The 23,006-nt window shown below is 39.2% G+C and overlaps 9 protein-coding genes across 10 annotated transcripts; 4 read left to right on the forward strand and 5 right to left on the reverse strand.

Annotated features, from left to right (window-relative positions):
• Positions 1-248: 248 nt before the first annotated feature.
• On the reverse strand, positions 249-1,848 carry LOC123037167 (ras-related protein Rab-26-like). The gene has a single exon (XM_044456790.1). It carries the CDS (start codon positions 538-540, stop codon positions 256-258), a length of 285 nt encoding a protein of 94 aa, XP_044312725.1. The 5' UTR covers positions 541-1,848; the 3' UTR covers positions 249-255.
• A 617-nt stretch (positions 1,849-2,465) lies between these two features.
• LOC108040029 (polycomb group protein Pc) lies at positions 2,466-4,682 on the forward strand. Its single transcript, XM_017117259.1, has 2 exons — positions 2,466-2,688; positions 2,991-4,682. The coding sequence occupies exons 1-2, from the start codon at positions 2,572-2,574 to the stop codon at positions 4,059-4,061; spliced, it is 1,188 nt and encodes a 395-aa protein (XP_016972748.1). The 5' UTR covers positions 2,466-2,571; the 3' UTR covers positions 4,062-4,682.
• A 473-nt stretch (positions 4,683-5,155) lies between these two features.
• On the reverse strand, positions 5,156-6,678 carry LOC108040031 (probable serine hydrolase). 2 transcript variants are annotated; one of them, XM_044456789.1, is made up of 3 exons: positions 6,502-6,678; positions 6,356-6,448; positions 5,156-6,296 (listed from the first exon to the last, which is right to left on the reverse strand). In XM_044456789.1, exon 3 carries the CDS (start codon positions 6,210-6,212, stop codon positions 5,403-5,405), a length of 810 nt encoding a protein of 269 aa, XP_044312724.1. In that variant the 5' UTR covers positions 6,213-6,296; positions 6,356-6,448; positions 6,502-6,678; the 3' UTR covers positions 5,156-5,402. The 2 variants fall into 2 exon arrangements, with proteins under 2 accessions (XP_044312724.1, XP_016972750.1); XM_017117261.2 differs by having other exon boundaries at positions 6,356-6,678.
• A 247-nt stretch (positions 6,679-6,925) lies between these two features.
• On the forward strand, positions 6,926-8,998 carry LOC108040030 (probable serine hydrolase). Its single transcript, XM_017117260.2, has 3 exons — positions 6,926-7,057; positions 7,300-7,466; positions 7,919-8,998. Exons 2-3 carry the CDS (start codon positions 7,368-7,370, stop codon positions 8,861-8,863), a joined length of 1,044 nt encoding a protein of 347 aa, XP_016972749.1. The 5' UTR covers positions 6,926-7,057; positions 7,300-7,367; the 3' UTR covers positions 8,864-8,998.
• Positions 8,999-10,247: 1,249 nt separating this feature from the next.
• On the reverse strand, positions 10,248-10,896 carry LOC108040032 (pupal cuticle protein Edg-78E). Its single transcript, XM_017117262.1, has 2 exons — positions 10,801-10,896; positions 10,248-10,744 (listed from the first exon to the last, which is right to left on the reverse strand). The coding sequence occupies exons 1-2, from the start codon at positions 10,810-10,812 to the stop codon at positions 10,397-10,399; spliced, it is 360 nt and encodes a 119-aa protein (XP_016972751.1). The 5' UTR covers positions 10,813-10,896; the 3' UTR covers positions 10,248-10,396.
• A 2,808-nt stretch (positions 10,897-13,704) lies between these two features.
• On the forward strand, positions 13,705-14,213 carry LOC108040027 (pupal cuticle protein Edg-78E). Its single transcript, XM_017117256.2, has 2 exons — positions 13,705-13,783; positions 13,848-14,213. The coding sequence occupies exons 1-2, from the start codon at positions 13,772-13,774 to the stop codon at positions 14,211-14,213; spliced, it is 378 nt and encodes a 125-aa protein (XP_016972745.2). The 5' UTR covers positions 13,705-13,771.
• A 269-nt stretch (positions 14,214-14,482) lies between these two features.
• Positions 14,483-16,541, reverse strand: LOC108040026. The gene is made up of 3 exons (XM_017117254.2): positions 16,266-16,541; positions 15,045-15,628; positions 14,483-14,987 (listed from the first exon to the last, which is right to left on the reverse strand). Exons 1-3 carry the CDS (start codon positions 16,441-16,443, stop codon positions 14,856-14,858), a joined length of 894 nt encoding a protein of 297 aa, XP_016972743.2. The 5' UTR covers positions 16,444-16,541; the 3' UTR covers positions 14,483-14,855.
• Positions 16,542-18,609: 2,068 nt separating this feature from the next.
• LOC108042211 (pupal cuticle protein Edg-78E) lies at positions 18,610-19,163 on the forward strand. The gene is made up of 2 exons (XM_017120392.2): positions 18,610-18,639; positions 18,763-19,163. The coding sequence occupies exons 1-2, from the start codon at positions 18,610-18,612 to the stop codon at positions 19,117-19,119; spliced, it is 387 nt and encodes a 128-aa protein (XP_016975881.2). The 3' UTR covers positions 19,120-19,163.
• A 387-nt stretch (positions 19,164-19,550) lies between these two features.
• On the reverse strand, positions 19,551-21,424 carry LOC108042216. Its single transcript, XM_017120396.2, has 3 exons — positions 21,182-21,424; positions 19,960-20,543; positions 19,551-19,902 (listed from the first exon to the last, which is right to left on the reverse strand). The coding sequence occupies exons 1-3, from the start codon at positions 21,357-21,359 to the stop codon at positions 19,771-19,773; spliced, it is 894 nt and encodes a 297-aa protein (XP_016975885.2). The 5' UTR covers positions 21,360-21,424; the 3' UTR covers positions 19,551-19,770.
• Positions 21,425-23,006: the final 1,582 nt, after the last annotated feature.

A 23,006-nucleotide genomic window follows, 5' to 3' on the forward strand; every position in this document is an offset into this window, starting at 1 on the left:
CCAGCAGGATCGTTTTGTGGTTGACCGTGTCGTCGAAGGGCTGCTGGTGGGCGGTGGGCGGGGCCGTGTGCATGTCCACCTCGTCGTAGCGATACGATCGCCAGCCATCGCTATAGTCGTTCTCGTAGTCCTCGTCCCCGTACGCATACATCTGCATGGCCTCGCGGGAGGGTCGATAGCCCGGATATCCGGTGGCTGAGCGCTGAACGGGCGCCATGATGGCATCGTCGTGGTAGTGGTGGCTTCCGGTCAAGCTCAGCTGGCTGTGGTGGTGGTGGTGCGGATTGTGATGGTGGTGGTGGTGCTGCTGCTGCGTCGTTGCTGTCGATATCGATGCCGAGACAGAGGCGGGCGCTGCGGGGGGTTGTAGCAGCCATCGCCGAAGGGTCGGCGACGCAACTCCTCGATCCTCGCCTGGGTGGTCTCCGCATCCTCGAAGACGTCGTCGCTCATGCTGCTGGCGTCGTCGGGATGCGCTGCTCCCGCTGGCGCTCCTCCCTGACCTACTCCTCCTCCCATTCCCACCGCTGTGGTGGCCATTGGTCTCGATTTATTGGCTTGTGTCTTGGCCAAAAGCTTTGCTTGAGCTTTCGTCCTGAGCTTTCCCTTAAGGCTTTTACATTGGTATAGTTCCACGGAGATTCACTGGGTTTTTACTTTCCCTTTCTGTTGGCTAACTTTCTTTATGACTTTTTATTTTATATTTAATGCCGCTAAAATTTTAAAAGTAATTCTGTCAAATTATTTTGTGATCTTCCCCGAAAGCTATGGCTTAGGTTTTATTCCAAAGAGGAGTCCTCGTAACGGTTGTTTGCTTGCTTTCCCGTTTTTAGGATTTGGCCGAAAGATCTTTTTTATTAATATTATTTCCTTTTAATACTTGTTAAGCTTGTTTTGTCGTTACTAAAATTCTAAGCGTTGCTGTATTTTTACTCAGTGTGTTTGATATTTAGCGCCTCTTTCACCAAAAGCTCAGGTTAATTATTTAACCGGAGATTTTCTACTTTTTCTGCCTTCTCCTTTTTGTTGAGCTTTATACTTTCTCTTTGCGGCACTTTCCTTGCTCTCTCTCTTTATGATTTTGACACTTGACGTTGTTTTAATCAAAATTTCGCGATAAGCTTTCACCCCAAGCGTTTACCACCCCTCTCCTTAGAGTTTTGACATTTCTTTTGAGCTTTCTCTCAGCGGCATTTCTCTGCTTTCTCTTTATGACTTTGACATTTACCGTTGTCCGTCGCTGCCGCGGTCGACGTCGCTGCCGTCCGGTTGTGTGGCACGTTTTCTGAATGAATTCGCTTTTCGGGGCTTTCGGCGCGGGTGGGTGGGCCGTTGCTATTATTATTTCCTATTCGTTATAAGCTTAATATTTTCGCCAGCCTTATCAGTTGGCCAGTTTTCCTAATCTCTATTCGTTAGTTTTTGCGTTCCGTACAATTGAACTAGGTATTGGTTTTTCCCCTTTTTGTGGGTTGTTGGTGTTTTGTTTGAAGCCACTAATTAAATGTTATCTATGTAAATTGTAACTAGCTAAACATATTGACTAATATTTTATAGGTTATCCGCTAATTGGTGCTGTTGTCACTATTAATTAAGGTTTTATTTATTTATACGGTTTGCAACGATTTGCTTGGTGTTTTTTATTTGGTTAAAGCTTTTGGTTAATTTTTTCCGTTTTTATCGTTAAATATAATGACTCTCCATTGGTGTTGCGTCTCTCCTCGAAAATATTGCGATTGATTTGAGGGGGCTGGGTGTTGTTGTTCTAGGTGTTGTTGTTGTTGTTATTTCACTATCACAGCATAAATAAAATAATGTCATCGTCGTTGCCGCCCCCGCCACGCGAACCCTCGGCCAACATACAACTGGTAAAAAATATCTGCAGTCGCCACTTCCTTTCGACATCCTTTCCGAGCTTTTTGAGCGCTCTTGTGCTTTCTCTCGCACTCTCTCTTTGCGGATTTGACATTTAGTTCAAGAAAGAAAATTAAACTGGTTCATGTTCTAATTAAATTAATTAAAAGTATAATCAAATGGAAATATGGGTCAGAAAAACCATCTGTCAATATGGTATTTGGATTTGCAAATCGTTATAATTAAACAAGTTTTTCGTAACACTCTTTGGCGAAGCTACAAGTAATTCTTGAAACATGTATCCTTATAGTAAATAGATATTCTTTACAATATAAACATTCCAAACATTTGTTGCTCATAAATAACTTTTTTGAAAAACCTTTTAAAGGTGTCCGTTAGCTGATTTCGACCTTAAATATTAATTTCAAATTATTTTGACTTAGTGTGACCAGGCTACCAAATGGTAAGTGTCAACGCTAAATGGTCCTCCAAGTTATCACCCAGGTTCGAACCCCCGTTATAAAAGTTGCCATATTCTTGTTGGTATTATTACGCATATTATTTGGTATTTATTAGTACATTTCTCACTGTCGATGGAACAATCTGGTCTGCCATGGTCACTCTAAACAAGAACAAAAACGCGAACGCAGAATTGTAAACCTGAAAATTGCAAATAATACAAATAATAAAACAACCCACGGCGATAATTAATTAAAAATGACTGGTCGCGGCAAGGGGGGCAAGGGGAAGGTGGTGCGCGAAAATGCGACGGACGATAGGGACGATTTTCTCGTGTACGCGGCTGAGAAAATAATCCAAAAGCGGGTTAGAAAGGTGAGCGAGCGTAAACAAATTCGAAAAAGGCAACAAAAACGAAGAGCCCCAAAAAAAATGTAGAACGCAAAATGCGCAGCACACGCTGGATATATCTATATTCCACAAGGTCACATGTCCTTCGACATTTTTTGGGCAGAGGACATCTGCTGCAGCAACCACCATTTGCACGTTGCATGTGTGTGTGTGTGTGTGCGTAGTGCGTGCGTGTGTGTTGTGTGGCGTGTGTTTTTGTTGATGGAAAATCAATTAGTTGTCTAAGAAAATGCAATGTTTCCCCCTCTATTTTCATCACTTTCCAGGGCACTGTGGAGTACCGCGTAAAGTGGAAGGGCTGGAACCAGCGCTACAACACCTGGGAACCGGAGGTAAACATCCTAGATCGCCGCCTAATCGACATCTACGAGCAGAGTAACAAATCTTCGGGCACGCCCTCCAAACGGGGCTTGAAAAAGAAGGAAAAGGAGCCCGATCCGGAGCCGGAATCCGAGGAGGATGAATACACATTCACCGGCGATGATGTCGACAACAATCAGGCCACCACCTCTACGGCTGGCCAGGATTCGGAGCCCAAAAAGGAAAAGAAGCACCATCAGCATCATCACCACCACCATCACCACCACATCAAGTCCGAACGCAGCAGTGGACGGCGCTCAGAATCCCCTCTGACCCACCATCATCATCACCACCACCACGAATCCAAGCGGCAGCGTATGGATCACAGCTCCTCCTCGAACAGTAGCTCCACGCACAACTCCTTTGTGCCCGAACCCGATACCAACTCCTCCAGCTCCGAGGATCAGCCGCTTATTGGTACCAAGCGAAAGGCAGAGGTGCTCAAAGAGTCGGGCAAGATTGGTGTTACGATTAAGACCTCGCCAGATGGCCCTACCCTGAAGCCTCAGCCGGCACAACAGGCAGCGCCTATACAACAGCAGCAACAGCCTTCCCAAGATCAGCAGCAAACGGAGAAGGTAGCCGGCGATGCAGTTACCCCGCTTAAATCTGAGCTGCATGTCACCCCACTTGCCATTGAAGCCACAACAACAACGCCCGCTGAGTCTGGAGCTGAGGAAGAAGAGCTGGCCAGCGAGGAGGGCAACCCGCAACCACCACAGGTTACTCCAGAGAACAACAACATACCAAAACCGTGCAACAACCTGGCCATCAACCAAAAACAGCCACTGACTCCTCTTTCTCCGCGAGCTCTGCCGCCGCGCTTCTGGCTCCCGGCCAAGTGCAACATATCCAACCGCGTAGTCATCACCGATGTCACCGTCAATCTGGAGACCGTCACCATACGCGAGTGCAAAACGGAGCGGGGTTTTTTTCGCGAGCGCGACATGAAGGGCGACTCGTCGCCAGTGGCTTGAGCTACGGCCCAAACAAAAGCCGGTAAAACGAAACGGAAACCTGAAACAATTGTAAATAGACAAACCAAAATGGGGGAAAGTTGAGAGGAGCACTAACAAATCCGCACTAGATGTTGCTAAGCATTTTCTCTTTAAGACGTAATTTATTTATTGTATTTATTTATAGTGTAGTTATTAGTTTGTTGTTTTATTACAATGTTTAATGTGCAAGAGTAGCTTAAGCAAGCGCAATTCGCTCATTTACTAAAAGACTGATTTTTTACTTCATTATTTACCCCTACAATTTAATTTTTACCATATCGGCAATATTTTTTTAATGTACATTCAGATTATAATTGTTTATTTCTTTCCGCAATGTCGCTCATTTGAGCTCTGACGGTCTTTTGGTGAATGAACGGAATGCTGCGACTGCTTAACTTGCCACTGCAATAGATTGTAAAACCTGCAGCATAGATATGTATGTCGTACATATATTTATTTACCACATATTGTATATTTTTCTATAACACTTTGAATCTGATTGAGAACAACACAAGACACTCATATGCTACAAAACTCCATGCGAAACCGAAGCAATTGTTGATTACGCTTGATATACAATTATATACAAATGAAAAAGCATATAATCGAGTATGTCACCATCTTTGCCAAGTTGGTATCCCAATGTTGTAATTGTTTAATATTATATTTCCTCGCGCCGACTGATTTTACAAAAGAAACCCCAAAAAGATATAGATGTAGTTTGATAAATATTTTTAGAATCTAGCTAACCACAATCTCCACTTAATATTTATTTTAAAATGTTCTACTATTAGCAGTCATCCAAGGCTCAAGTGCTGACTTTATGGGTTCGGAGCGGTGCAGTGCACAGATAATTCCAAATCGATCCCATTGACTCAATACTTAACTCCTATGATTATTACACTATTTTTTATTGCTTTACAAACGGAAACTTCGTGGGAACTGTGAGGAATTTAATAACCTTGTTTATTTTGCATGGTTCCTGTCGGTCGGACTCCATTTGTGTTAGCTATTTATTGGCTAGTTTTAGTTACGATGCTAATTCCACACAAAAAAAAACAACTCAAAACAAGTATTTTGAAGTTTGTATTGTAGTGTTTAACTTTAATGTTATTGCCGGTATCGATTGTACATAATAAATTAAATAGAAGCAACTAAATGAGCTATGTTTGGGTATTTTATACTACTGAGATTGATTTGTGTATAATATCCAGTCAATATCATCAATCTGCGTCAGGGGAAATGTAACACTAGGAGTATGGTCTATCAATCAACAAGTTTGTACACTTTTTATATGTCCAGGTCAAGGTTAAGCCGATCTCATAAGGGCCGGTACTTGTTAATGAATGAATTAATAATTGGCGCTACCTTCTCCGGCTCGTTGAGGTGGACGTGGTGGGTTCCTTCAACTTCGTGGAATTCGAAAAGGGGATTCTGTTGCAGTTCTGCCAACACTTCATCGAAGTACTCCTTGCGTTCATAGTAAGGAGCCTGCAGGGCCTTGATGAACAAATGTGGGCACTTTATCCTGCGTGCCATCTCCATCGGAACCTCCTGGTGCAGAGTGTAGAATAGCGATGACTTCAGTCGGTTGTCGCGGGAGAAGTAATACTTGTGGGGCTCGTGTGTTGAAGGCCTGCAGTTCCGCTGCAACAGATACTTGCAGGCATCCAGGGATACGGATTTATTCGAGCCTTCGTGCAGCCTGGTCACCAACTGATCCCATTCGTAGGCGGGCGGCTCAGAGCCGCTCTTAAGGCGTCGTTCTAGCTTCAGGGTGGACTCCAGTCGTTCGGCCAGCGCATCCACAATACTGCGAGAACTCCGAACGGGAGGTTTTAGCACATCCAGGCCCACAAACAAATCCACTTTGTCGGGAAACAGAGCACTGAAAACAAATCCATTGATGGAACTCATCGAGTGTGCCAGTATGGAGATCTTGTCCCAGTTGTAGTCGTCCATCAGTCGTCGGGTGATTAGCACCAGGTCGATGGAGTGGTACGAGGTACCAGCCGGCAGCCAAGAGGAGAGTCCATGACCCGGGGCGTCGATGCTCAGGAAAGAGAGATGCGAAGGCAGGAGCGGAGCCAAAGTATCGAAGGTACCGGCATTATCCTGCCAGCCGTGCATGCCGACAATGGGTCGCACGTGCTTCGGTCCATACCATTTCCCCGATATGTGTCCCCATGGAACGGGTATGCTGATTTCCTCAAACTGCCGAACGGAGAGTCATGCTGATTAGTCAATAAATAATCATCATCTGGATAACCTACGTGTTTGGTAACGATCTTCAGGGGCTTAGTGGGTCCACTGCTGGAGTTTCGGACATTTGGTAGCTGTTTTAGCAGGCGAAGACCTCTTGACACCTTCATTTCAAGGCAAAATATGATTTTCGTTGAGTAATGACACCGTTGCCTACCTCGAATAATGCGCGACTAATGTTCTGGCTGTGATTTCACCACACATGGATGGCGATGAGGCAGCTTTGCCAGATGAACTTTGATCTGGTACGTAATATCTGAGAAAACTATGTTTTAGCAAGGTTTTTAATCTTGTCATTCGCTGGCGGCTGACGACAACTGACAACACTAGACATAAACTTGTTTCATATGTTTTTTAACACTGCGTTTTCGGTTATGCGTAAGGACTGTATAAGCTTTGTTGGAAAAACAAAAAAACGAATTAGCTTAGATATTTGAAACGTATAATTATTAACCCTACTACCTTAATATTGAATGTTAGTAGGTAAAATAACAAATACTTTAAATTCAATTAAATAAAAAAAATAATCGTGGCCAAATATTAAATTTGCGATATACACTCCGCATAAACGTTGCCTCCCATTCTAAAGTTTAATGAACAGCTGTAGATAAGTGTTTATTTTTCGTTTGTTCCGTATTTTCACCTGTTTGGTATGCGAATAATTGATAATTAAAGAAAAATATTAAACCAAAAGCAGTAAATCAAATCTGGCGGTAAGAAATATAAGTAAAACTTACCGATTAAGAGAAAACAAAAAGAAAACGTGAGTGATAATTCGCGACGGTCGCCAAGGAGATTACCTTGACCTTTGTCACTTTCAATGAGACGCCGGCATCGATATGGATATTATATTTGAACTTTTTAACGATTTCTCTTTAATGTTTACTTTTGGATTTTATGTGTTTCTCCGCCTGTTTTCGTGCATTTGTTAACTAATCGCACTGCTAATCTCCAGGTCGTTGCTGATAAGCACCTAATTTAGCTAAACTTTGGAATTGGAGCTCATTCGGTTTTCGGGCAGAAATGGACTCGGACGACAACTCTAGTGGCACCACGGGCAGTGATCTCGGCCAGCGTTATCGACATGCAGGGGATTTAACTGGCGAAGCCCCGACTAGACCCGTAAGTGTACTTTGAACCACTTTGCTTCAATTTTCCTAAACTTAGACGCTTAAAAACTATTTTTTCAATAAGTTTGCAAAGGAATAAAATATGTGCTACTCTACAAATATGTATATTGGCTGCAGGCCTCCAAAGAACCATTCATATCTGACTAAAACTTTTCTTATACCTTTCTTTGGAAAGTACATACCGTACATACAAGTGTGCGGGTATCAGAATTGAGAATTTTTGGTTTCGCTTTCAGAAACAACAGTACAACAAGTTATACATTACTTTCATTGCCTAAGTTTGTATATTTTTTTAATGATATTTAAAATAAACTTTGGAGAAATTTGTTTGTTTACGGATTTAATTTAGATCCTTCAAGTGTATTCTTAATTAACTTGGAATATTAAGATTCCCTACAGTCATTTTAATAATTTGTCTCATATGCTTTTTTTCCAACCTTTTAGTTCGCGGAGATTAGCATTACTGTTCCGTGGGGACATATATCCGGAAAATGGTACGGCCCGCAGAATGTCCAACCAATTTTGGGACTCCATGGCTGGCAGGATAACGCTGGCACCTTTGATCGCCTGATGCCGCTGCTCTCGCCGGACGTGGCCTTCCTTTCGATCGATCTTCCTGGCCATGGCTTATCATCCCGATTGCCCGATGGCTGCTACTACAACTCTGTGGATAATCTATATGTGATCCGACTGATCATGAAGCAGTACAAGTGGGAGAAGGTGTCCCTTGTAGGTCACTCAATGTCGTCCATTATTGCCTTTGTGTTCGCCGCCGTCTTCCCGGACAAGGTGGACATGATAATTGGGATTGATGCCCTGAAACCTCATCAGCGTCCTTATCCCTCTGTTATAAGGACAATGGAGACCCGTCTGGATGAGTTCCTGCGAGAGGACGAGCGGAATCGAAGCAAAAACGAACCGCCAAGCTATTCCTACGATGAACTAATCGAAAGGGTGTATATCGGCACCTTCCATTCGGTGAACAAGGAGCACTGCAAGCATTTGATGGCCCGCAATATTGGAAAGTCGGAGAAGTACCCAGACAAGTACTACTTCTGCCGCGATCGACGGCTGAAGTTCTACAACTATGCCATTGGCTCCCAGGAGCTGTGCGTTGAGATGGCCAATCGCATCACATGCCCTTACTTGTTTATCAAGGCCGCCCAGTCCTCATATTTCGAGGACAAGAAGTACTACGACGAGGTGCTGGATGTACTGCAGAAGAAGCCCAACTTCGAGTACCTGGAGGTTAATGGCTCGCACCATGTGCACATAAACGATCCGGAGGCCATTATCGCACCGGTCAACAACTTTATTCAACGCTTCGGACCGGCGGCAGTGGCTGCTTCTCGTCAGAAGGCGAAGGAGGCGAAGGAGAGCAAGCTCTAAAGGGTCTTCGCAATGGTAAATGGAGCTTATTTATTGTTCCACAGATTGCACAGGTTTTTATACTTAATTGTTGATTATGTGATCCCGGCAGAGGACTCGGCTCTGCTATAAATACACAATGTACATATGCCGAGAGGTGGTTCGACTCCGATTAATGGGGAAGCCGTGAAGGATACTGAGAAACTGGTTATGTGTAATGGTTAACCCATGTAGTAAGCATTTTAAAATTTTTTGACAGTCAAACTTGGCAAATATTATACTGGAAAACCCCACTATCTTAACCTAAATCAAAAGTTGTAACCCTAATACCAAATTTAAATGTTTAATTAACTTTTAAAAGTCTTTGAAATATTTCTTATTTGGATTTTAAAATAAATGTTTTAAATGTATTAAAGTATTTATTTACTATACACTATAACAATGACTTCCAAGTTATATAATTATTTTGGCAAGAACCATTACACAATGATTTAAATAATTCTTAATTGTAATTTTATTATGGATAATATTTAATGTTCGACCAAACAATTTTGAGTGTAATTAGGCTTACATTTTCAGTTTCCGTCAGCAGAAGTAATTTGTCTTAAGACCGCCGGCAGTTGACCTACATCCCGCAGTAGAATCCAAGCAGCGAAAGTGTTAATAACCCGCAAACCAGTTTCCCAAATCCCAGCCGGCTGTTGCATCATTTTCTAGACTCTTTCTTGGCAACAGCATCGTTTTCTGTTGTCGGTCCGCTTTTGGAGGTCAGTCGGATTTACATGGAAATGATTTTTGAAAATGTATATTTTTAAAAATAACTGAACTAAGGCAACAGGGGAAAAGAAGCCAAGTAAGTTGATGGCCCTGCGGCTTCCACATTTGTCTGCACTCATGTTCGTTTGACGTTGCTTCTGCTGAATTTTTTTTTTCGCCTTGGTCAGTTCCTGGGTCTGGTCTCAGAGTGATAAATGATCTTGGACAACCGTTTAATTTGTCTTAAATTGGTAACAAATTTAATATGCAAGAAGTATTGATTTAATTTATAAAAACACCTAAAAACATGATGGCTTTTGTTCCTGAATCAGATATTGGTTTGACAAATTAATCCATAATAAAAACATTGCTTATAAGGCTAAGAAAAATGGCTTGAAAAATAAGATATTTTGTCAAAATCTAAATGTGACTTTAAATTCCTTCATTAACATCTTTGAATAGAAATGCTACTCCAAAATTATTATGCTAGAATGTGTGAAACTCTAATAGCAGTTATATTATAATATAATTTGCATGCAACTTGGGGGTAAAAAACATGAATTCACATAAGTCGGCGGAACTTTCAAGTTTGCAATCTAGTACATCGCAGTTTTTTTTTCGCTATTTCCATAATTAAAACAAACTGAGCTTTGTTCAAATGGCTGTGCGTATATTTTATGGAATTTTTCAACATCATTTTGTGGGTTTATGTACAGACTTGTTACAACTAGTTATAACTCATTTTTAGCCGAAAGAGCACTGACTAGGCCTTAAATGGGATTTAAATATTATCCGGATTTAATTTTGCTGGGGGTGAGCGGCGTTGTATTCCAGGGAACGGAGGATGGCTTCTGGAATTGGAGGAGGGGTGGGAAGGTGGGCGCCCTGGGGCTGGAAGCCGTTCTCATCGGCGACATAGGTCAGGGAGATCTGCTCGCCCTCAGGAGAGATATATGAACTACTTCCGGATACTCCATTTCCATTTCCAGCCTCCTGGGCCTGGATGCCATTGCTGGTCTCAAAGGCAAATTTGTAGTTTCCCTCGGGATCGGCAGGATCGCTATCCTCGCGTGTGATCACGGCATCCTTGTTGATGTTATCCGCATGGACATTGGCCAGCATCAAAGCGGCGAGCAGGCAGAGCGACTGAAATGGTTACACGATCACGATCTGGATCCTTCCGGGCGACAAAGTCTACTCACTAGCTTGAACATCTTGCTGATTTCTGGGGTTGAATAATCCACACTGGTTGGGTGATCTTCGCAGGCGGTGGCTTTTATAGTCAGCCAACGACTGCGCCGACTTTGGCGTTGGCGTCGCCTCTGCTGACGTCTCTAATCTGGCTCTGAACTCCAAGCAGCCGCTCCAAACTAAATATCAAACTTAATACGTTTGTGTGTTTTTCGGCAAAGAGCAGCATACCGATCGAATTTAATAAAATTCAGCGCAGCCACAGAAAAAAAAACTAGAAAGGAGGTCTTGCTTTGGACACCGGAACGTAAAATACCCTTGCTAAATGGTATGATGATATTGCTGGATTACCAAGAGCCGTGGTCATCGGCATATAATTGTCTTTTTAGGCAACCGCGACTTGTTCATTTTAATCGGTACTTCCCGCGGCATATGAATAATACCGGAACTTATTTTCCTTTTGATTGATCGGTTTTATAATCCGATTTAAGCTTTGTATAATCATTAGGATTTTACTATGTATTTACTGAGGATTTTAAGTCTTTTCATGTTTTTTTTTAAGAAAAAAATAGTACAAATTTTAATGGCATAACTCTGAAATTGAAAGTCTCGGATTTTTATAGTCTTCAGTTTCTTTACTTAAAAAACCAGCTTTTAGAAAATATTTATACTCTTAATTTGACCAATTGCTCTAAATTAAAATGTGTTGAGCGTGTGATAAAATATAACTATTATATAATAATCATATAACTTTTATAATCCCAAAAATTCCATAGCTGTATCGACTGCTTATAGTTAATATCATAGTTATCATAAAACCGTCGCAAAGCTTTTATCAAAAGTAGAACAGCCTTAGCAAGGGTATAGTGAAGCATCTGAACCCATTTAAAGTGGTTGCTGCTGATGGATCCACATCTGCCTTGGTAGCGGTAATTACCGATCTGACTTTGCACTTAATGGCTAATAGTTTCGGTTAAGTTTTGGGGGCTTGGGGCTTGGTTTTCTTGATCGTAATGGCACATGTGACATTCGCCCGCCCAGCGAGGGCTACTTCAGAGACGGGCCTGGATTTGGAAGGGGCCAGCCACTCGTGCGCGAATAAATTTAATTCAGTCCAATTTATCATACGTTTCAATTTCGATTTCATTGGCCATTTGGCTTGGGATGAGCGCAGGCGGAGAACCTGTTTGCTCATCAAGGAATTCTTAATTCCCCCAAACATCTCAGCAAGTTCATCGCATTAGCATACAAATTTGCTGTCCAGCTATAAATTGTCTAGGCCTAAACGCACTTAGCACTCCGACTAATAAAATGCCCATCAATCGCCGCCCCACCTGATCTAGCAAACTAGTTCAGCGACCCATCCGTATCCAAACCCTAAACAAATTCCATGACGTATCATACAGATGGCAGCGACAACATTCACAAAAATTTGAATTGTTAAATTGCCAAAATTAAAATAACCAACTTCACAGATAATTTAGAAGTCTGATATATATAGATGCATTCCCAAAATCACGGGGCATTATACAGCAGTTTTATAACGGTTTAAAAACAACTTTTTGATCAATATTTGCATATGGTTCCATTTATTTTTAAAGCTTAAAATACAAATTGGACTCGTTGAAATTAAATACAACTTGTTTCCATTTATAGATGCAGTTTGGCCTGCATATACAGCCAACACTTTATAAAATATTAGTATGTCACCTAAGCGCAGGGTTTCCATTTAAAATCCGAACTTGTCACCACAATATTTTAGACATATTTTTCCTCCATCGGGCAGGTTAAAGCCAAAGTAACCTGGAATGGCTTTAGTGGACAGAAAGGAATCCTCTGGAATGATAACATTTCTGACATTGTCATCTCTTATGGAACAGTTCCTTTAAAATTTCCCCGTGGATTTCCATCCCGGCAAATTGCAAACCATCCAACCAGAGGGAAAATCCACTGTAAAGAGCCTAGGATTATGCGAATAGATTTGTCTGAATTATACCTACACTTTCATTCTACCTGAGGTATGAAGATATATACAATTTTATGAAGTGAACTTCCTGGAGTCGTTTGTTTGGCAATGATTTAAAAAAGAAATACCTATAGATAGGTGTGAACTATATTTAATTATAGTCCAGTTTCACTTCCTTATTGACTGAAATGATTCTTGACAATTAACACAAATTTCCGAAGATGTTGGCTAAGCTAATTTTGCAACAAAAAATCTTGGGTGCCGAGCAAAGGTATAAATAAATTTGTTCAAACTTATCGCTAAGTTCGAGGTAATTAATCAATTCGCCGAACATCAAAGTAAACAATTAATTAAAGTCATAAATGTAGGGTATCAGAAGATCACACATTGCATTGGCTAGCTAGACGATCTTTGACGGTGCTCCGGGTGACATGCTGCCAGGTGACCTTGTCCATCTCCGAACCGATTTCAACAGCTTTCCAGGGGCAAAGGCAAAGTCAATCCGCACCTGCCACTCCATTTGGAAGCCCCGAGCCCAGGGCGCATCTCCAATTGAAAGTTGTAACACAGAAATCTTCAACTCGGTGGGGGGAATTTCCAGCGGTTTGTGAATGAGCCGAAAACCGCATTAAACAGCAATTTTTATTTGTTTGTAATATAACATTTAGTGGTATCCAAAAATGATATGCGCACTCTCGTGCGAAACCGAAACTGAAACCGAATTAAAGCATACAATATAAATTGTTGGCAAATGACTCATGTATTTTAACTCTAGTTGAGCTGAGCATTGTTGTTATTGTTCCCATTATTGGGGCTATGATAAGACAAGTTTTTGGCAATTATAGCCACCTCTGGTCCTCAAGTTCCGAAAAACCCGTTTAGGTGCCTGCCACTAAAGACAAGGGTCTCATCCATATAAAAGACGCACTTGAGCTGATCGAATTAAACAGTTGCATTGCAAGCAGCATCATCACAGCATCAGCTTTCAGAGAAAGAAGCACTCGATTACCAACAAGATGTACAAATATGTAAGTTCGGAAGGATTTGCCGGAGAATGACACAAACAATAATGTTGCATATATTTTCCCAAAGCTGTTCTGCCTCGCTCTCATCGGCTGCGCCTGCGCCGACAACATCAACAAGGACGCCCAGATCCGTAGCTTCCAGAACGATGCCACCGATGCGGAGGGCAACTACCAGTACGCCTACGAGACCAGCAATGGCATCCAGTTCCAGGAGGCGGGTAATCCCAACGGAGCTCGCGGTGCCGTGGCCTATGTGTCGCCCGAGGGCGAGCACATCTCGCTGACCTACACTGCCGACGAGGAGGGCTACCATCCGGTGGGCGACCACCTGCCCACCCCGCCTCCCGTTCCGGCCTACATCCTGCGCGCCCTGGAATACATCCGCACCCACCCCCGGCGCCCGTCCAGAAGGATCAGCAGTAATCCGGAGTAGCACCAGCTCCACAGCCAGCAACACCACATCCAAAACTGCGGCCAGTCATTGTTATTTAGGGACGTTATACTTGTAGTTATCGTTAATAAAGAACGTCGATACAGAAACTTGAACTTGTGTTTAAACTTTTATAAATTTATTTATTTAAATGAATAATAAAATATGAAAATAATATAATTGGAATTTAAGCCAACCCTTTTTTGCCAAATCAGATAACTCTTTTACATGAACAAATAATGAGTTAATTTTAACATAATTCACAAATAAACTGCTTTTTCCGTAAAAGTTTAATGTGTTTAAAAATATAATTTCGGCAAGTTTTCTTCTTTCAAAAAAGTAATTTAATGCTGCTAATTTAATAACTGATCTGCCTCCGCACCATCCGATAAATGGATTTTACCCTTTTTTATTTTAGCAGATTATGATCGTTATAAGCTATATTAATAGCATTTATATATTTGTACCTATGTTATTCCTTGCGTTATTTATTCAATGTGGGAAATTTAAATCCAGTACAAATTTAAACAAGTGTAATCCTCAACCAGATTAAAAACCTTATCTTTTTTCTGTAGCCTTTGAAAGTGTCTCAAAATCATTGTGTCCTTATTGTTTCTTTCATTCAATTGAGTTAATTTTGGATATTTAATGCAATCCGAAAAGGGTCATTAGCTCTGACATTTCGACCGAATCCGATTTTTTGAACTGCAATAACTTCAAGTAAACTGAATTGAGGGCGCCGCGATTTTCCAAATTCGACATAATCTTAATCAAAACCTAAAGATGAATTAAATGTTAATGAAAAATGTGAAAAGTCTGCCTGGATTGACTTACCTCGAGTAATATATCACCGGCGTTAGAAGCCGATTTCCAGTTAACAGAGTCAAATATGTTTCCAATATATTTGACCGATAAGGTCAAATACAACTTTAATTGTACCAATAATGTGTGGACGATCATGTGGATGGTCGCCAATTTATTTGGTCGATCTGATTTGGTTTCTTGGAAGAATAAATTGTTGTTGGTGGCGTATAAGACAGAATCGTCGAAGAAACTAAATTGTAGACTAAAACTATAAGTAATTCCCTCTTCGACATGCCCTGGTTCATAAGCGTTAATTGTAAAGTTATTCTGCTCATCTATGCCATGTCGAAGGCTGTATGATTTTCCGCTTTTACACTCGATCTGAGAAATTCTGCCGATAGCTTTTGACAAATCCAAAAAGAAGAGGTTGGTAAGCTTATCACCGATCACATATCCATTTTCAACTGCAGGGTGCTGTGTAAATGTTTTCAGTTTGAAGACTTTGTATCCATGACCAATGGGAATGTGAATTCGCTGAGGCTGTACATTAAATGGCATTTTAAGCCAAAGAAGCGGCTCCAACATTTTTGGAAAAGAATTGTTGAAAAAGATACCTGCAAAAAATACTTTAATAAATGGAAGAGTGGTCTGTATGCTAGGTCTAAGTTGGGACAGTGAGTTCAGTTTTTGTTCACTTAACAAATTTATTTACTTTGTTTATGAGACCAATAGAGTTAAACGCCAAACTCAAGCCAGATTTTGGTAATGAAAGTCATACAATTTCTTTTTAAATTCAATTAGAAATCAATAATCCACAAATAAATGAAAAATGGGTTTAAAAATGTGTTTTTAGAATCTACCCGTGACTAGTGTGGTTTTATTTAGCCTTCCTCGTCGTTAAACTTTTCTGGTTAATTTCTGTTATTGTCAGAAGTACGTATTTCTTTTAGATCAATGTGAAATGATTTTGTGCAAGTTGGAACAGCCGATTTGCGAGTCGCATAAAACAGCCCTTTATTTTTGTTTTTTGCCATTTTTCCAACATACTAAAGCGGTGCAGTTAAAAATTAGAATCTAGTCTCGAATTTTAAATTGTATCCTTTTAGTACATACATACATACATACGTTAGAAAAATTGCAAAAAATATGTAAGTATTAGTTGTAAGCCAAATGGCAGATCCAAAACAAAACGTGTGCAAACTCTCAGACCTTTCTTCCAAGTTCAAGGCTTTTTTAAGAATTGTGACTTACATGTCTTTTCCAAGTTTTTGATTGTGCCCTTAAAAACTGAATCGATGTTAGTTAATTCTTGATTAATTTTGTCGGATATGTCGGATGCATCCTGCAAATAATTTTGCTGTTCAGGTGTTGGGTTTTTTGATAGATTTTCAATAAGCAGTTCAAGAGCCTCATTGAATTTGAGAGCCATAGCGGAGTTTTTGCTTTTGCTTTGTCGTGCCTCGGGGAAATCCAAAACTAAATTGACATTTGGTTCAGTTCCAGAGCGACTCTCTAAAATTACGAATGAACTTTTTGAACCATTTTTGTGACAAGAATATCGTTATCGAAATTTAATATTTTTTACGCTCACTGTGATTTAATGTCAAGAGCTTATAGTTCTTTGTGTAAACTATCGGCATAAGGCAATGCCCCAATTCCCGATTAAAAATATAACGATTTTTTTTTGTGAAAAATAGCCTTGCACATATATTTAAATATCCAAATCCAAAATTAACAAAATGGAGAATCTTCAAATAAAAATTAAAATCGCTTTATTTGTTTTAATTAACAATTCTAAAACTAAAGAAGATTTTCACCGATTCTAACCATCCTAGTTTACTCAAAAGCTTAATAATTAAAAAACGAGTTTCAGGCCTATTGCTTTTGGTAAATTTACTTAAAATTTTCAGAGGATATTCCTAAAGAGTAAAAAGTTAAAATTGAATAAAAAGTGAGAAGAAAAATGGAAATTTGGCTGAATAAATAGTGATTATATTTTTGAATACCGAACCAAAAAATGTATCAAAAAACGTTGGAGTGCACCCCTCTGCACTTTTTGTTTAATTCGCAATTTAAAAATTTACATTTAAAAAAATCTTTTATTAAGACAAAAAATAAGAAGTAACATATTTTTTTTTACATTGAATTTGTTTGCTTTTTTAAAGCAGATAATGTCGTAATAACAAAACTAAATATATCATATTCATATATTGAAGTTTTCATCGTTGTGACCATACAATATTATATTTTAATAAAATAAAGAGTTTAAGTAAGTTGCTTTCATTTCCATTTCCGCAAGACATTTACAGCGTCTTGAAATGCGTTCCAATATTTATGGCAGACCAAAAAGACCCATTAGCTCTGGCATTTTAACTGAATCCGAGTCCTTAAACTGTATTAATTTTGCGAAGACACATATCAAATGTTCCTGGCGTTGCCTCAATGTAATCAATGTTGCCATGGCCTGATGGTTAATCGAAATGCAATTGAAATAATTGATTACACTAAAAGCTGTGTAAACTCACCGCAAGCAAAGTATCCCCCGTGTTGGATACTAAACGTAAATCAATGCAAGACAATACCTGGTTTATAGCTGGTACAGTCGGTGATTCATTCTCATCTTTTAATTGTAGTAACAATATTTGTGCATTGGTTAACAATTTAATAGTCTTCCTTCCACGCGCTTCTGCCTTGGATTTTACAATTTGGTGAAGGAAATTATTTAAATATGCGTAAAGGACAGAATCGTTGGAGAATCTAAACACGAGTTTAAATTCATAAATTATTAATTCATTGTCCTCCAAGCCATTTTTGCCACATTCCGTGACAACGATATTGAAAGCGTTTTTATGCGTAACAAAGTCGGTGCGTACTTTATACATTTTTCCGCTTTTGCAAATGAAATTGTGCATTCTGTCCATAACTCGGTTCAAATCAAAGTAGAACCGTCTGGTCAGCACTTTGCCGTTCACATATCCATTCTCAACTGCTGGATGATTTACGGTCGTCTTAAGATTAAACAATCTGCATCTAGGATCAGGGTGGACATTAACTTTCTGGGGTTCAATCGCAAATGGTATTGCAATCCACAACAAAGGCACTCGCGTTTTAGGATATGGCTTATCGATAAACATATCTAAAAACAAAGATAATTTTAAAATACTTGAGTGTCATATATGTACATATATACAAGGCATCAAATTCAAGCATAAGAGATTCATACAGATGAATTAAGAGTAAACAAAGTGGTAAAGTGCTGACTCAAGACATTGAAACTAAGAAAGTTTTCGCTGATCAATCTTTTCATCCTCATCGGACTTATACATAAACATCGTCCACTTTAAAGTTATAAACATTTTAACTTACATGTCTGGTCCCATTTAGTAACTGCACCCTTGAAAATAGAATTAATGTTAATGAGTTCCTGATTTATTTTCTCTGATATTTCGGCTGCATCCTGCATATATGTTTGCTGTTCCGGTTTGGTAGTTTTTGATAGGTTTTCTACCAGCATTTCAATTGCCTCGTTGAACTTTAACGACATTTTCAGCTTTAGCTCCTCTTTTGTACTTTCTTCTGGGAATCCCAAAATTAAATGAAACTTTTGTATGGCGACAGCCTACAAGTTAGGGATGGAGCTTTTAATATTTTTTGATAGACAAGCGCATTTGAAATCGCTATCACCTAACGCGATATCGATATCCAAATCACACGAGGCACATCCCAGTGGAATGTGGAATATCCAAAGCTGTTCTGCCTCGCTCTCATCGGCTGCGCCTGCGCCGACAACATCAACAAGGACGCCCAGATCCGTAGCTTCCAGAACGATGCCACCGATGCGGAGGGCAACTACCAGTACGCCTACGAGACCAGCAATGGCATCCAGTTCCAGGAGGCGGGTAATCCCAACGGAGCTCGCGGTGCCGTGGCCTATGTGTCGCCCGAGGGCGAGCACATCTCGCTGACCTACACTGCCGACGAGGAGGGCTACCATCCGGTGGGCGACCACCTGCCCACCCCGCCTCCCGTTCCGGCCTACATCCTGCGCGCCCTGGAATACATCCGCACCCACCCCCCGGCGCCCGTCCAGAAGGATCAGCAGTAATCCGGAGTAGCACCAGCTCCACAGCCAGCAACACCACATCCAAAACTGCGGCCAGTCATTGTTATTTAGGGACGTTATACTTGTAGTTATCGTTAATAAAGAACGTCGATACAGAAACTTGAACTTGTGTTTAAACTTTTATAAATTTATTTATTTAAATGAATAATAAAATATGAAAATAATATAATTGGAATTTAAGCCAACCCTTTTTTGCCAAATCAGATAACTCTTTTACATGAACAAATAATGAGTTAATTTTAACATAATTCACAAATAAACTGCTTTTTCCGTAAAAGTTTAATGTGTTTAAAAATATAATTTCGGCAAGTTTTCTTCTTTCAAAAAAGTAATTTAATGCTGCTAATTTAATAACTGATCTGCCTCCGCACCATCCGATAAATGGATTTTACCCTTTTTATTTTAGCAGATTATGATCGTTATAAGCTATATTAATAGCATTTATATATTTGTACCTATGTTATTCCTTGCGTTATTTATTCAATGTGGGAAATTTAAATCCAGTACAAATTTAAACAAGTGTAATCCTCAACCAGATTAAAAACCTTATCTTTTTTCTGTAGCCTTTGAAAGTGTCTCAAAATCATTGTGTCCTTATTGTTTCTTTCATTCAATTGAGTTAATTTTGGATATTTAATGCAATCCGAAAAGGGTCATTAGCTCTGACATTTCGACCGAATCCGATTTTTTGAACTGCAATAACTTCAAGTAAACTGAATTGAGGGCGCCGCGATTTTCCAAATTCGACATAATCTTAATCAAAACCTAAAGATGAATTAAATGTTAATGAAAAATGTGAAAAGTCTGCCTGGATTGACTTACCTCGAGTAATATATCACCGGCGTTAGAAGCCGATTTCCAGTTAACAGAGTCAAATATGTTTCCAATATATTTGACCGATAAGGTCAAATACAACTTTAATTGTACCAATAATGTGTGGACGATCATGTGGATGGTCGCCAATTTATTTGGTCGATCTGATTTGGTTTCTTGGAAGAATAAATTGTTGTTGGTGGCGTATAAGACAGAATCGTCGAAGAAACTAAATTGTAGACTAAAACTATAAGCAATTCCCTCTTCGACATGCCCTGGTTCATAAGCGTTAATTGTAAAGTTATTCTGCTCATCTATGCCATGTCGAAGGCTGTATGATTTTCCGCTTTTACACTCGATCTGAGAAATTCTGCCGATAGCTTTTGACAAATCCAAAAAGAAGAGGTTGGTAAGCTTATCACCGATCACATATCCATTTTCAACTGCAGGGTGCTGTGTAAATGTTTTCAGTTTGAAGACTTTGTATCCATGACCAATGGGAATGTGAATTCGCTGAGGCTGTACATTAAATGGCATTTTAAGCCAAAGAAGCGGCTCCAACATTTTTGGAAAAGAATTGTTGAAAAAGATACCTGCAAAAAATACTTTAATAAATGGAAGAGTGGTCTGTATGCTAGGTCTAAGTTGGGACAGTGAGTTCAGTTTTTGTTCACTTAACAAATTTATTTACTTTGTTTATGAGACCAATAGAGTTAAACGCCAAACTCAAGCCAGATTTTGGTAATGAAAGTCATACAATTTCTTTTTAAATTCAATTAGAAATCAATAATCCACAAATAAATGAAAAATGGGTTTAAAAATGTGTTTTTAGAATCTACCCGTGACTAGTGTGGTTTTATTTAGCCTTCCTCGTCGTTAAACTTTTCTGGTTAATTTCTGTTATTGTCAGAAGTACGTATTTCTTTTAGATCAATGTGAAATGATTTTGTGCAAGTTGGAACAGCCGATTTGCGAGTCGCATAAAACAGCCCTTTATTTTTGTTTTTTGCCATTTTTCCAACATACTAAAGCGGTGCAGTTAAAAATTAGAATCTAGTCTCGAATTTTAAATTGTATCCTTTTAGTACATACATACATACATACGTTAGAAAAATTGCAAAAAAATATGTAAGTATTAGTTGTAAGCCAAATGGCAGATCCAAAACAAAACGTGTGCAAACTCTCAGACCTTTCTTCCAAGTTCAAGGCTTTTTTAAGAATTGTGACTTACATGTCTTTTCCAAGTTTTTGATTGTGCCCTTAAAAACTGAATCGATGTTAGTTAATTCTTGATTAATTTTGTCGGATATGTCGGATGCATCCTGCAAATAATTTTGCTGTTCAGGTGTTGGGTTTTTTGATAGATTTTCAATAAGCAGTTCAAGAGCCTCATTGAATTTGAGAGCCATAGCGGAGTTTTTGCTTTTGCTTTGTCGTGCCTCGGGGAAATCCAAAACTAAATTGACATTTGGTTCAGTTCCAGATCGACTCTCTAAAATTACGAATGAACTTTTTGAACCATTTTTGTGACAAGAATATCGTTATCGAAATTTAATATTTTTTACGCTCACTGTGATTTCATGTCAAGAGCTTATAGTTCTTTGTGTAAACTATCGGCATAAGGCAATGCCCCAATTCCCGATTAAAAATATAACGATTTTTTTTGTGAAAAATAGCCTTGCACATATATTTAAATATCCAAATCCAAAATTAACAAAATGGAGAATCTTCAAATAAAAATTAAAATCGCTTTATTTGTTTTAATTAACAATTCTAAAACTAAAGAAGATTTTCACCGATTCTAACCATCCTAGTTTACTCAAAAGCTTAATAATTAAAAAACGAGTTTCAGGCCTATTGCTTTTGGTAAATTTACTTAAAATTTTCAGAGGATATTCCTAAAGAGTAAAAAGTTAAAATTTAATAAAAAGTGAGAAGAAAAATGGAAATTTGGCTGAATAATTAGTGATTATATTTTTGAATACCGAACCAAAAAATGTATCAAAAAACGTTGGAGTGCAGAGGGGTTTTTGTTTAATTTGCGAATTTAAAAATTTACATTTAAAAAAATCTTTTATTAAGACAAAAAATAAGAAGTAACATATTTTTTTTTACATTGAATTTGTTTGCTTTTCTAGAGCAGATAATGTCGTAATAACAAAACTAAATATATCATATTCATATATTGAAGTTTTCATCGTTGTGACCATACAATATTATATTTTAATAAAATAAAGAGTTTAAGTAAGTTGCTTTCATTTCCATTTCCGCAAGACATTTACAGCGTCTTGAAATGCGTTCCAATATTTATGGCAGACCAAAAAGACCCATTAGCTCTGGCATTTTAACTGAATCCGAGTCCTTAAACTGTATTAATTTTGCGAAGACACATATCAAATGTTCCTGACGTTGCCTCAACGTAATCAATGTTGCCATGGCCTGATGGTTAATCGAAATGCAATTGAAATAATTGATTACACTAAAAGCTGTGTAAACTCACCGCAAGCAAAGTATCCCCCGTGTTGGATACTAAACGTAAATCAATGCAAGACAATACCTGGTTTATAGCTGGTACAGTCGGTGATTCATTCTCATCTTTTAATTGTAGTAACAATATTTGTGCATTGGTTAACAATTTAATAGTCTTCCTTCCACGCGCTTCTGCCTTGGATTTTACAATTTGGTGAAGGAAATTATTTAAATATGCGTAAAGGACAGAATCGTTGGAGAATCTAAACACGAGTTTAAATTCATAAATTATTAATTCATTGTCCTCCAAGCCATTTTTGCCACATTCCGTGACAACGATATTGAAAGCTTGTTTATGCGTAACAAAGTCGGTGCGTACTTTATACATTTTTCCGCTTTTACAAATGAAATTGTGCATTCTGTCCATAACTCGGTTCAAATCAAAGTAGAACCGTCTGGTCAGCACTTTGCCGTTCACATATCCATTCTCAACTGCTGGATGATTTACGGTCGTCTTAAGATTAAACAATCTGCATCTAGGATCAGGGTGGACATTAACTTTCTGGGGTTCAATCGCAAATGGTATT

This window comes from Drosophila rhopaloa, unplaced genomic scaffold (assembly GCF_018152115.1).
Source record: "Drosophila rhopaloa isolate 14029-0021.01 unplaced genomic scaffold, ASM1815211v1 contig_150, whole genome shotgun sequence".
NCBI classification, from domain to species: Eukaryota; Metazoa; Arthropoda; class Insecta; order Diptera; family Drosophilidae; genus Drosophila; species Drosophila rhopaloa.